A 14,599-nucleotide genomic window follows, 5' to 3' on the forward strand; every position below is an offset into this window, starting at 1 on the left:
GTATTCCATAATTATAGCCACTGTGTACCAAACAGTGTTTTTGGTTTTCTTTAAGTTTTATTTATTTATTTGACTGAGAGATTGAAATCACAAGTAGGCAGAGAGGCAGGCAGAGAGAGAAACAGGGAAGTAGGCTCCCCACTGAGCAGAGAGCCTGATGCGGGGCTCAGTCCCACGCCCCTGAGATCATGACCTGAGCAGAAGGCAGAGGTGTAACCCACTGAGCCACCCAGGCAACCCCCCAAGCACTGTTCTAAGTTTTATTTTAACACATTCAGTTTCTAGAGAACAAATCTTAAGAGTATGCCCTTCTAGTTCTTCAGTCCTTCCTGTTGGATGCAGTATTTCTCCAGCTGCAATTTTTTGTTTGTTTGTTTCTTTGTTTCTTTTTAGCTTTTTGGCGATAGTGATCATTTTTAGTTTCAGTTTGTCAGTAGTCACTCCCAGGGGCTAATAAGAAAAATGGGACTTGGGAGTTGGGAATAGAAATGTTAGAACTGAGGGCCCTTGTGCTGTAAAATCTTTTTTTTTTTTAATTGAAATATTTTTCTGTTTGAAGAGCTAGCATTAAGGTAAATATCCCGGATGACCCATTCAGGGAAGTTCATTTAATCCAACTTCCTGAAGCCTGCTTCCTTTTACTGATGGAGATGCTGGTGGTACTCACTGAGGCTGTATTTCCGGATCAGACCATGCTCCTTTGAGCAGGGGTGGCAAAAACAAGACCCCTGGCTGAGTTTTCATAGCTCCCAAAGAGCTGCTGGTGACCCATCTTGCTTTCTCAATGCAAGGAGGTGAAAGGCTTGCTGTAAAATCTTTATAAGGGGAAATGAAGAGGACCTTTGGAACCCCTTTCCTGAAACTGGTCAGGGAAGTGGGAGTTTTATCATATGTAAGGGGGCTTTCAATATCCCAAGTGAAGCAGAGGCTGTTTTTAGAGGGGGAAGTTTGAGAACGACCTAACTGGCCAAATTGGTAGGTTAAATGATTTCACCCTTTTTTTTTTTTAAGATTTTATTTATTTATTTGACAGAGATCACAAGTAGGCAGGTGGCGGGGGGAGGGGATGGGCACCCCGCTGAGCAGAGAGCTTGATGAGGGGCTTGATCCCAGGACCCAGGGATCATGACCTTAGCGGAAGGCAGAGGCCCAACCCTCTGAGCCACTCACGCACCCCAATTTTTGAGAGTTAACTTTCGAGAGTTAACTTTAACTCCTAACACTTGAACTCAGGGATAGAGGGCCAAACCCAGCAGTAAAAAACACACTTGTGTGTGTCATCCACAAGGAAACATGATTTGATTTCATGGATGCCAGAGAAGGGATGATACAAAGTTTCTGAGAAGCAAAAGACAGTAAATGTCCTCCAACCACTTACACATCCAGTGTATGCAAAATGTAAGATTTCGCTGGAGTATTACTCTAATTTTACTTTAGATGAACATTTTTTCCAAAGCTCTTGAGAGAATTCATTTGCAAACTTCCTGACAAGTAGTGCAGGTAACGTGATCCCAGGTTTCCCCTGTTCAAGGCATTTTGCAGGACCTTATCCTACAAGGTTGGAGGGGAACTGTCCTCATACTTTGTTTTTTAAGCTCCTGAACCTTGAATGATTTAGATTTACATGGAGGAGAGATCTAGCTCTAGTTCATAAAAGCTACTTTTTGCAAGTAGATCCAAATCCTTTATGGAGAATGTGGTTTCAACACATTTCTAAGTAAAGTCTTCTCTGAATTTAAGTTGTACTTTTAAAAAAGGACCCACTAAGCTATGAGCGGCTGGAATGTAGAAAATGAAACACATATTGTCTCAGTTCCGTATGAAATTGCTTGAAACTTCGAGCCAACCTCTAGGAAACTTAATTTGCATTATAAGAGCCAATAAATACTGTGTGAGTTTGATGTGTGGGCAAGAGGAATATAGGTGTAAGAATGTTGTCAAAGGGGTGTTGTGACCAAGAGCATTGAGTGACCCGGTGGAGCACTGCCTCTTGACTAACCTCTGGCTCATGTTGAGAAGACAGTCGTTATGACCATAAGGAAGTTGAAGAAATACAGTAGCACTAATACTTGAGCGTGGCCTCACATCACCGAAAGACGTTTAACTCTTTAATCTTTACTCTGAAATTGACATCCTTTCCCACCATTTCCCACTCACTTTCCCTAAGCCCAAAGTAGAACATTGAGCCAAAAATGCACGATAGATGTCTATAGACTCCATTACATAAACCTTATTCTTTTTAGTCCATACTGCTTTTTATGATATGCATATATAAAGCAGGAAACAATATTCTCAAAGTGTTTTATGTGGTCATGAGAAAGTGAATTATTACTAGAAAGTACCTTCCAAGTAAGAACGGAACAAATAGGGACTGTTTTCGTGTCTATGAACCTGTTTTAATATTTGGCCACTAGATGGTGTGGTACTCCTACTCAATAGTTTAGTATGCAATGTGCCCATTGAGGGGAACACTTTTCTCCCTATACAGGAAGGACAGACATTTAGGGCAAAGGATTACAGTGAAAAATGATTTCCTGAGGCCTGTTAGAGCTCTGACAGCCTATTAACGTGGTTGCAGAAACTAGCTCACCTTATCCCATAAGCTGTTGAGTCTGATATGTGAACAATTCACCGATGATGCCAAGGTATGGATGTTTGAGCTCTTTCATATTTTCTGAAAAGAGGGAAAGTTGTAGGGTTGCCATAGATTAAACTTCTAAAGACGTTATTGGCCCCTTCTTGCTATTCTTTTCTTCTTTTTCTATTTTTTTTTTTTTTTTTTTTTGTTGGTAATGGAGAAGATGCACTGCAGACTCAAGGGCATCTTGAAGCTTTTAGCCAGAAGTGGACATTTCTTCCCATGTGGGGGACCAGATCTCCCTGGCTGAGGGGTGCCCACTGAGGAGGCCCAGCTGGCAGCCTGTAAGCAACGTCTGTATCCCTAAGCCCACTTGGTTCTCTCCTCACTTCAGTTGACTCTGGTGTCATCTACAAATCTAGTTCGTAAAGCCCCTCTACCATTGTCCCCGAGGAGCCAAGCTGAGGCTTGTAAATTTGGTTGGCTATCAGAGCACTTGGAAGCCATGGTTCTCTCTGTAGAATACCAAGAATGACTGTTAGATTAAATCTCATCTGGCAAACTAGCAACAAGTCCCCCCACCCCCCAGGAGAAAATTCATGCAATCAAATATTGTAACCACAAGCACACATGCCCCTGAAAAAAGAGCAGTTTGACATTGGTAGAGGCTGTGCCTTCCATAGCATTCGTTTGTTCTTGATCAGGTTTCTCGTCTGTTAGTGCTCACTCACAGCAAGACTAATAGTTTCAAGAAAACTTTCTGGGAGAAAAGCAATTAAGAGAATTAAAAACATTAATGTATTCTCCCTTCAACTGAGGAAGAACTCCATTATTTGATTGTTTGCGGAATATCTTTTTACCACATCTGTTATGTATCAGAATCATCAAATGAACTAATGAGTTTATACTAATGAGTTTTGCAGAAGAGATGAGTAATGAGGTCATTGAGTGTTAGAGAAGAATATTTCTAATCAGAGCAATCCCTGACTTTCTGAAGACAATTCCTCTATGTACATTATTGATCAGCAAGACAACAAATCAGGGACAGAGATACTTATCAGTAGGCAATATAGTTAATAAGACAAATACAGTAAAATAAAATCAGCTGATCATCCTCAGATTAACCAACCTGATGATGTCTCTGGGGCTCCTGACAGCCTGCCTCCGGGACCGAGGTGTGCGTGCTGGCACTGTTCCCTGGTCTATGAAGGACAAGCACAAAGGCTGGCTACCCTTCTTTTCACCTTTGGTGGCTGGGATTAGAAACTTCAGATGAAGGGGAGGTATAGTGCTGAGAAATTTAAAAATTCACTTCCATTTCGGTACCTCCTATTCAGTAATTTAATCTGCAAACACTAATAATGTATCTGCTATCATATAAAAGCGATTTTTAAAAAAATCGTATTTATTTGACAGACACCCTGAGAGAGGGAATACAAACAAGGGGAGTAGGAGAGGGAGAAGCAGGCTCCCCACTGAGCAGGGAGCCCGATGCTGGGCTTGATACCAGGACCTGGGATCATGACCTGAGCCAAAGGCAGCCGCTTAACGACTGAGCCACCCAGGCACCACATAAACAGTGATTTCTCATAGCAAATTTTTCCTTTAAATCACATCTGTCTCCTTTTTTTCTCCAAGATTTGGGAGAGGGTCAAAGGGGCAGTTGGGGAAACTCAGAATAAACGGGCTATAGAGCCAGTAGTGTCTTCCAATCTTGGGTGGCCTGAAGTGGGTTCTTGGTGGGACACGGGGTCTTTCAGTGGTCATGGGAGGCCAAGGCCTGAGACATCTTCTGCCAGTTAGTTGACTCGGTGGGTGCCTTTCCCCAGACAGCCACCAAAGACCAGCCCTCGGAAGTGGTGTTTGCTGCTCTGCTGGCTCAGGGCAAATCCCTCCTCCACTTCAATTTCTTAGACCCCTGAATGTGGAGCTCATGGGTCATTCAGTTTTTCACTTTCAGAAAAGCAGAGTTCCTGGGACAAAAGTCACTCCCTGTGTCTTAGGATTGGCATTATTTTCAAGTTATTTGTCATCTCCTTTTTAGGACAAAGACTCAAAGGCCAGTAAGACCTAGAGCTTTCGACTTATTTGGGTCAGTGCCTACTCTTTTTCGGGCAGAATGGAAGAATCCTCATTTCATTAAGTGTCAAAAGAGTGATTTTACTGGTTGTTGGCCTCGGTTCTGTAAGTCTACCATTTTGTTACTTCGGGAAAATTGCAGCTTGTCTCCTACCCAAACTCAATGTGACATGTAATCTATGTGATAAATTGTTTGCTCAAATGTCTACATGCATAGCAAATAAAGATTCTGACACCCAATTCCAATGTGTGGGGTGCCCCCCACCTGCATCACCAATGCTCAGACACCAGCTGGATATCCTACAATTGAATTCAATTCTAACACCATCTACTGAGAGGGAGTATCACATCTCACTGGTTAAGGGCTCGGGCCCAAAAGGCTTCCCCTCCCCCACCTACTTCAGAAGCCAGTTGGCACCCAGGTTGTCACCTCTCCTTCTGACCGTTAGGCTATAAATCAGAGGTTCCCAGGACCCCTCCTCAGCTTCTGTTAACTTGTTAGAGTGACTCACAGAACTCAGAGAAACATCTTGCTTACTGTATTGCTGGTTTGTAAAAGGATGTAACTCAGGAACAGCCAGATGGAAGAGATGCATAGGGCAAGGTCTGGGGAAGGGCGAGGAGCTTCCCTGCCCTCCTAGTGCACCACTCACACAAATCCCCGGGTGCTCATTGACCCGGAAGCTCTCAGAACCCGTCCTTTGGATTTTTATGAAGGCTTCATTACAAAGACAGTCGGTTAAATCATTTGGCCACAGGCCATGATTCAACTTAAAGCTGGTTTCCCCTCCCTAGGGGTCAGTGAGGGTGGAGCTGAAAGTTTCAGCCCCCCAGTCACATGGTGGGGTCTCCTAGCAACCAGCCTCCATTCTGTAGCCCTCAAAGCTCTCAGGTCTCTCTTTGGAGGATACCCAGGCCAGCCCACCAGATCCAGCCCTGGCTGGCAGTCCAGATTACTGCAGGTCTGCCTTCTGTGGAAATAATGCACATTTGTGTAGGTTAGGGCTTAGAATTAGGTAGATGTCTTGTAACCTCAAGGGCTCCCTCCCATGATTCCACCTCTCTGGATGCTTGCATTATTTGGCCAAATGTTACCTCATTAACATAACAAAAGCTCTTTATAGCTATCACTTTATAAATCCCAAGGGTTTGGGAAGCCCTGTGCCAGAAATGTGGATGAAAACCAAATATATATATATATCTCTTATTATAAATCACAGTGTCAGTGCACCTGGGTGGCCCAGTCAGTTAGGTATCTGACTTCAGCTCAGGTAATGGTCTCAGGGTCCTGGGATTAAGCCCAGTGTGTGGCTCTGTGCTCAGTGGGGAGTCAGTTTGTCCTTCTCCCTCTGTTCACCCCACCTTATGCTCTCTCTCAAATAAAATTCTTTTTTTTTTTCCCAAGATTTTATTTATTTGACACAGAGAGAGAGTACAAGTAGGGGAAGCAACAGGGGGAGGGAGAAGTAGGCTCCCACCAAGCAAAGAGCCCGGCATGGGGCTCGATCCCAGGACCCCGGGTTAACAGATGCTTAACCCACTGAGCCACCCAGGCACCCTTCAAATAAATAAAATCTAAAAAAAAAAAAGAAAAAGAAAAAAATCACAGTATCACAGAAAATGTGAACTTTATGACAGATCTGCAATTTTTTAAATTTATTTTTTATTATTTTTATTTTTTTTAAAGATTTTTATTTATTTATTTGACACAGAGAGAGAGAGAGAGAGATCACAAGGAGGCAGGCAGAGAGAGGGGGGAAGCAGGGAAGCAGGGGGAAGATTTGGTGGGCTGAGATCATGACCTGAGCTGAAGACAGAGGCCCAACCCACTGAGTCACCCAAGTGCCCCAGGTCTGCAATTTTTTGTCTCCATATCTTAAATTTATTTCAGTTTCCCTCAAGTAAAGGAGTTTCTCTAAATTTTATCTTTTTGAAGATAAGACCTATAGACTCATTGACTGAAGTGTATCAAAAGATAAAAGTTGAATTCTGTAAAAGTAAGAAGTTGAGAACTTTCCTCTAGTCCAGAGATTATCAACAGGTTCTAGAGGCTACTAGAGTCAAGTCAGAATATGAGTGCTGATGGGTAAGAGAGGGTAAAGATGAGCTGGGAAGATCAAGTGAAACAGAAGAAACATAGTCTAGGAATCTTGATTCTACAATTCTTCCATGAGATTCTTCCAAGGTCTATATATCATAAATTTGTAACTTTACTATCTAAAATACTAAAGAGGCATTCAGAAATGGCACCAGATACTTCAAATTTTAATGTGCTCAGTAAAATGCGACCCGTTTCTATTTTGGAGGAGTAGACTATCTGTAACACATAACAGGGCCACACTCAACTAGGTGATATTAGAAAAGCAAACCCTTGGGGGTACCTGCGTGGCTCAGCCAGTTGGGTATCTGACTCTTGATCTCATAGCTCAAGTCTTGATCTCAGGGTCACGAGTTTGAGCACTGCACTGGGCTCCACCCTGGGTGTGGAGCATACTTGGGGTCAGGGGAAGCAAAGCAAACTCTCTGGTCTTTTCCGTGGTGAGCACTGCGGAAGCCAAGAGCTTAGGGATCTAGTCTTGGTCCTGTAGCCACTTCTAGGCTTCTCTCTTATGGACTTATGCCCACTTGGTTCTACTTGTGTATCTTGTAAGTACACTTAATACAGGTTACGGATTTGGTCAAGCTAGAATTCACTCTCCCTTCCATGATTAACTTATCTATGGAAAGGACATATTTATCTCTGTACCCCCTAATGCTTGGTACCCAGTAGGTACCCAAATGAATAAATGGAGTGTATAATTCTTGGATTACTGCTAACACTATTTCTATCTTTAACTATTCAAAATAATGTAACAAAATGGGACAAGAAAATGAGTAAAACTGGCTGTAAAAGCATTAATAACTATACTAGCATGTTTCTAGAGTAAAAGTAGTTTGTGTTAACCCTTCAAAATAAATTTCTGGCATTTACCCTTTTTAATTAATTAATTAATTAATTAGACAGAGAGAGATCCCAAGTAGGCAGAGGGGCAGGCAGAGAGAGAGGAGGAAGCAGGCTCTTCATGGAGCAGAAAGCCTGATGCGGGGCTCCATCCCAGGGTCCTGGGATCATGACCTGAGCCGAAGGCAGGGGCTTTAACTCACTGAGCCACCCAGGCGCCTCTGGCATTTACTCTTAATTAAGGAAAGCAATTCTCACCCTTTTTCTTTCTCTCTTGGCTAACCAAAGTATCCCCACTTAAATAGTTGCAAACAGCAGAGCTCCGCCCACTTGACAAATAAGAATCACCAATGGCAAATTGTTGGAGTGTTGGATGTAAAGTTTTAATGTATAAAGAAGGATGAGCAGAGCTCATGGATTTAAAAAAAAGTTTTTTAAATTTTGATACATATTTTAAACCAATTCTGATATTAGGTGATTCAAGCCTTTAGGAGATTAGAAAAGTAACAAAAATGACAACAAACCAGGCAAATAAAAAATTATGAGGAATTGTGAGGAAGTCTCCAAAAACAAAACAAAATAAAACAAAAAATCTTGCCCTATCAGGAAACAAACACTCCAGCCCATCACTGAAATTGTAACATGCACGGTTCACTCCGAGTTCAAAGTGTCTCAGTACCCAGCACCTTCCCTGTGCGCTTGCCATAGAAAAGCCTACTCTTTGCTGGGAATACTTGTGAATCCTGCCCTTAGCGGGCCACTGCTGAGATGAGGGCTGGGATTGCACCCTCTAGTGCTCAGCAGTGACTTAGAAGGGGTGGTGAAGCAAGGAACAGTGTCTGATTGCCAGGGTTAGAGGAAAAGAAAAGGTGGGAGGCTGTAGGTTTTCTGCTACTTGCCTGAGTACAAAGATTTAGTAGAAGAAGTTAAAGAATTTTTTTTAAATTAACATATAATGTATTCTTTGCCCCAAGGGTACAGGTCTGTGACTCATCAGTCTTCCACAATTCCCAGCACTCACCATAGCACACACCCTCCCCAGTGTCCGCGACCCTGCCACCCTATCCTTACCCCTCAACCACGCAGGAACCTTTTGTTTCCTGAGATGAAGAGTCTCTAATGGTTTGTCTCCCTCTTGATCCCATCTTGTTTCATTTTCTTCCCCTTGAAGTTAAAGTATTTTTAAAAGGCTCTGTTTCTTTTGTTGTATTTTCAATCACAGAGAAACGGAATTTTTTTTTTTTTTTTTACTACTCATAACACTTTATTTTTTACTTTGTACAAAATACAAAAATGCAAATCCAAAGAGTACAGAGCAGTAGTGACAGGCACACTGCAGAACAGCAAACCTTGTCTAGCAAGACATTCTTTTTTTAGACTTTATTTTAGTGAATACATGCATTATAGAAAAACAACAACGACAACAACAAAAACACCCAAAGAGGCTAGAGATTTTACTATTTCTACCCCCGAAATAATGCTTACTATCAAGACTTTGGATGAGACCAAAACAAAAGAATTTAAAAAGGCCAATAATATTTTTTTCATAAAAAAAGTAAAAGCTACCATAAAATGTGTTTTTGTGTTTTTTATTTAATTTATTTATTTTTTTCCCCATCACACTGATTCAATTTCTTCTGAAATGCCACACGTGTAAACAAAACAAAACTCCTGAACTGGACAGTAAATACTCAAGAGGGTTAGCTCAGTAGTTTAAAGGATTTTTTTAGACATTTTGAAGCCTTTCTATTCACCTGTCAGTACAGTGCTCCAGCCATCCTGCCCCTTTTCCCTTTGATATATATCCCAGAACAGAAATGCTTGCATCATTGAGTCTCTGTTCCTAAGAACTAGTTTTGAAAAAGAAAGTAATGTACAAAAATATTTAACAGAACTATGAAAGATGTAGGAAAGGAGTCTTATTTTCATTGCAAAGGAGCCTTAGCTTTGCCTGGTTTCTCCTGCACACTCTTCAGGGTTTGTGTATCTGCCCCATGAATAACACAGCACCTACAGAATTAGAAAGAAACAAGGCACAACTCAATAAAAAACATTTCTTAAAATAAGATATAAAGTGTGTTTAAGGGATAGTCCCTAGGCTGTGATTAATTGTTCTCAAGCAGCGCTATCCAATAGAATTTTCTGCAATGATGGAAACGTCTTTATTTCCATTGTTCGATATAGTAGACACTAGTCACATGTGGCCATTGAGCCCTTGAAACATGGCTAGTCTAGGAAACTGAATCTTAAATTATATTTCATTTTCATTATTGAAAGTTAAGGTGAAACAACCATGTGAGACTCCCATATTGGACTTTTGTGCAGGAGCACATGAATTATGACATTAAAGATACAAGACAAAAGGATAAGGAACTAGCCTGTGTTACTGATTAAAAAAAAAGAGTAAATGCTGAAATGTATGAGTTTCTACTCTGCACCAGTGTGAAGCCAACCTCTCCACAAAGACAATCTCACTTATTCTTCATAAGTGTACTAAAAGGTAAGAACTATTGTCCACATTTTAAAGATGAAGCTAAAAGGACAGAGCCAACATTGAGCCCACGACTTGGGGAGCCAGTCTGCTATCAAATTAACAGTTCTCGGGCTATAGCAATAGAGGGGTCTTCCAGAGGTTGAGGACACATAGTTTCTTATAAAATTTAACTACTGTACTTACAAAAATGTGGACAAAAAATCAATAGCTGTCAAAAGTCCCCAAAAGGGCTGCTGTTTAAGAGATTCTATCACACTCTGTAAACACAGCCCTGGTTTTTTTAATCTCTTCAAGGTGGGTGGTCTATTACTCAAAGTGTTTGCAATTGTTGACACAAGGGAGACGGATTAAGAGAAGCGCGGCTGGGTTTCCCTATGATTCCACATCCCTTTCTGAATTCTAACAGCTCGCGAAGGAGGAGGACGGAGGAGAAGAGTCGCTTACCTGTAGGATTATGTCGGATGAAAAACAGAAAAGGTCTGTCTACGATAAACCAGGGAGGCGACGACCTTGCAATTAGAATCGCAGCTACGGGGAGAAAAAGAAAATGTGTTGTACACCCTGCGCGAGGCCAGCAAGGATCCTCGATGCTGGAGTTCGAGGACACAATGCCTGTCCCATAGGCTGGCCAGGTTAGATTGGCCCAATGGTCCTCATTTATTGAACCCCTACCATGGGCCAGGCCCTTTCCACTCCATGTCTCATTCAGTCCATACAAATACCACCTTCTTTAATCAATGTACTCACACCATAGGGTTTTTAGGAGGATTAAATGACCTAAACATTATGAGCTTGGAGAACAGTGTTTTGTCACTTAACACCTAGTGCATACTCACTGTTATTATTAGCTGTTTTTTATTTATACTGTCTGCCTTGCCAATGAAGCCTCCCTGGTCCTTTTCGCTCAGCCAAAGCTTTCTTATACATCAAGGCCCAGCTGTGTTTTCAACCATTTTGTCTGTGCCTTTTCCTCAAGTGGGTCCCCTCTGCACGGTAACGGAGACCTCTCCTCTGGGACCCCTACCCAACGCTGCTGTAGCCGCTGGACTCAGAAAGCAAACTTCCGTAGCCCACCGCCCTAGACATGGTTGCTCTGCCATGTTTCCCCATGGCGGCTTCAATTTCATAAGTCTGTGACAGGGCCTTGTGGGAAGAAGGTAGGTGTTGGGATAAAACTACCACTCTTTCAGCAATGGCCCAGTTCTCTTCCTCAAACCCCAGGAAGTACCAATGACTCGGGCTTGATGTTGCAAAGGAACCATCTACAGCTAAATCTGGGGTTACTGAAAAGCAATCAGGAGTTAGCAGGTCAGGGCTAAACTGTACCCCCTCAAAAATCCCTATGTTGAGGCCCTAAACCCCAAGGTATTTAAGTTTGAATGAGGGCACAAAGGCGGGGCCCTGATCCAATAGGACTGGTGTCCTTTTAAGGAGAGAAGAAGACACACGGGATATTGGTGCTCGGGGTGAAGGCCACGTGAGGACATAGGGAGAAAGCAACCCTTGGCAAGCCACAGAGCAAGGCCTCAGGAGAAACCAGCCCTTGATCTTGGCCTTCCAGTCTCCAGAACTGATATAAACTTCTGCAGCATAAGCCCCCCTGCCCCATCTGTGGTCCCGTGCTACAAGCAGCCCTAGGAACTAAGCCAGCAGTGCTGGCTTCCTGGGCACATGGCCTGCTGGTCACACTCACGAGAGGCCCACACTTGGTTCAGTGCTCGGCTACTGCTGTCTTCAAATTCTTAATAAGTATTCAGTGAGGGCTCCATCTCTATAGCGCCCTGCAAATTACGGAGCCAGTCCCGATAATTACACGAATTGGCAAAATTGGCCAATAATGGCAAAATCCAGCTCTCACTTATAAGTACCTCCTAGAAGAGACAAAAGGCATCTGAGAAATTTGAAGCACTCATATTCTAGGTCTTTGTTTTTAATGTTATTTTAAAGAATTACAAATTAAATGTTTATTCTAGAAAGGCCATAAAGTGTCTATTTGGAGCATAAATGGTACTTTTTCATGACCAGAAATATGTGACCCAGTTACAAGCAGAGCTGGGATATTCCCTTTATGAGTTCAGAGCTTGGCCAGATCCACCCAATCTCAGTTGGATAATTAGGGGCTACGAAAACCAACCTAAGATTGTTCTATTTTCTCCTTCGTTATGTAAACCACAAGGAGAAAGCAGATGTAGATGTTCTACTTATCAAAGGGGGTGGCCCAGCAATCCTGCCGTAATTCCACAGCTGCTCGCTCCTTCTTCGCTTTGTCCCAGATAGACCTGCCTAGTCCCTATCAGTAGTTGCTATTATTTTAGGTTGCAATCTGAAGATTGGGCTTTTCTGCCAATAAGAAGCGAGAATATGCTTTAACCTTCCGAGGGCAGGGGTCAGCAAACCCCTGCCTTCAGGCAGAGTCTGAGAGAGTCAGATCCTGCTTTTATAAATAAAGCTTTATTGGAACACAGCCACGTCCACTGGCTCCGATCAGCTCTGTGGCTTTCCCGCTACAGCGGCAGCTTTCCTGTTACAGTGGCAGAGTTGAGAAGCTCGGGTGGAGATAGTACCAGCCACAAAGCAGAAAATACACACTATTAAGCTCTTTACAGAGAAAGCTTGCCAACTCTCGTCCTGGAGGAATGTCTCATACTGAGGGGCTTTGCTTAATGGAACAGACTCTGAGCCTTTAGAAGATAGGTCCTCATTCTCTCTAAATTCACCCTTGTCACCCGAGGTGGGGGGCAATCCCCAGTTCTGGGCTGGGGGTACTGGGTTTGCTACCAGTTGGCTAAGTGTCTGCGCAAGGGATAGCACACTCCCGTTCCCTGCTACGTCATGGCCCGTTCTGGCTCCTGACCCAGTTCTTACTTGTTGCTGCTGAAGCTTTGGTCCCATCTTCGCTGACTTCAATTTTTGCTTTCTGCAAGATGTGAGAAACATGCAGGTTTTCTGACCCTGTTTCCAGAAAATAAAACAAACACAGCATTTATCTGATACACAGGCCATCCATTTGGCTCAGAAAGTAACTTCAAATCCTTGGCAAATTCCAGTTCTTAAAAGGTGTCAGGGGAAGTGACCTCTTACAGTCTGGTGATTGAAGGCTGTAGGGTGACGGTCACCTGCCGTGAATTTCAGTCTCTGTTAAGTGAACTGTGATATCACTTCTGAGGAGGGATTCACCGACCCTGAATGTGTTGGTACCTCTATCAGTTCAACTCTCATCACTCAGCATTGCATAAAAAAATAAAAAGAGCAGAGCTTTAGTAAAGAAGTCCAGTTTTCCAGAAGAAGCAAGGCAACAATATTGTTTGTAAGGGACAAAATGTCAGATCCAGAAAGAATTTCAGATGGCATTTATGGAAGGGGAAACCGAGGCCCAGAGGGTTAAGAAATCTGCTCTCAGATCATATAGTTGGTGAGTGGTTTTTCACAGCAAAAGCCAGTCATCTCACTGCCGTATTAGTGAGAAGAGTGCTGAGTGTAAGAAGAGTTCAGAACCAGACTCAGAATGGCAATTGTGTCTCTGGAACCTTCTAGTGAACCCATTTTCCTTCTCAGCAAAACCTTATCATTCCAGCAATACCCACTGGCTACAGCATTGTAGGAGAATGCAAACAGAAGTTAACGGTAGCCTTGATGGGACACAGGTCTGGAAGCAAACTGAAAAAGTGCTTTCCAGGTCACCCGGTTTTCAACTGTCTGCACAGTTGCTGGGCTCTAATATGACCAATGGAGAATGAGAGGGATGTCTGCAGGACAGAAGTCACCAGCAGGTTAACCATAACATCTAGGAGAATTTCAGGCACCTGGTTCTCCCTCTGAGCACCTGTGAACTACCCTGCCAGTGTAGACTGTGGGCCATAGAAGAGAACCCTGGAGGGGAACGTGCAGGCTCAAACAATGCCCTCTAATGTCACTGGACTGAAGAATCCTATTAAAATGATTCACCAGTATGTCTGGGTGAGACCCAAGACTGTGCCCCTCAGACAAGCTGCCAGGTGATACTCAGGCTGCCGCACCTGGGATGCATTGGGTTTTCCAAGGATCAAAGGGCGTCAGCTGCAAGTTCACCAGGGATGTCATGTGTAGCCCCAGGACGGGCACCCAGGTGCTCACCTGCAGGCCATCGAGCTCAGTAATGAACTTCTCAAGGGGAAAAACACAAAAGGAGCATAAATAATGTTTAGGCCATGACTTCTCTTTGGAAGGAGGTTGCTGTGCTCCACATTAAAAGGACCAAGAGCGGAGTTATATTCAATAGGAATATAGCTCTAGGAAAAGGTACATATATTGGCAAATGTAGTGACAGAACACCAGCTGCGTCCTAGATGCTTTGGCAAAGAAAGGTTCCAGACAGACCCCTCTGAATTTATACTGTTTCGGATTAACGAGCATTAAATGCCAAAATACACATCTGCATATAGTGCATGCCTCTTGTTGCTAGATGGAAGCAAGGATCTGAGAGTTTAAAAATCTTCATTTTCCAAACACAGGGAAATCATTTGCGTTT

The 14,599-nt window shown here is 43.0% G+C and overlaps 1 protein-coding gene across 1 annotated transcript in view; it reads right to left on the minus strand.

The window, feature by feature from the left end:
- Positions 1-9,210: 9,210 nt before the first annotated feature.
- The window catches only part of SERPINE2 (serpin family E member 2), a 60,351-nt gene continuing 54,962 nt past the window's right edge, over positions 9,211-14,599 (minus strand). Inside the window, exons 7-9 of the mRNA XM_032354976.1 lie at positions 12,958-13,044; positions 10,537-10,620; positions 9,211-9,608 (exon numbers count right to left, since the gene is read on the minus strand). Coding sequence (XP_032210867.1) covers positions 9,571-9,608; positions 10,537-10,620; positions 12,958-13,044 — 209 coding nt within the window. The 3' untranslated portion in view covers positions 9,211-9,570. The remainder of the gene's footprint in view (positions 9,609-10,536; positions 10,621-12,957; positions 13,045-14,599) is intronic.

This window comes from Mustela erminea, chromosome 8, assembly GCF_009829155.1.
Source record: "Mustela erminea isolate mMusErm1 chromosome 8, mMusErm1.Pri, whole genome shotgun sequence".
NCBI lineage: Eukaryota > Metazoa > Chordata > Mammalia > Carnivora > Mustelidae > Mustela > Mustela erminea.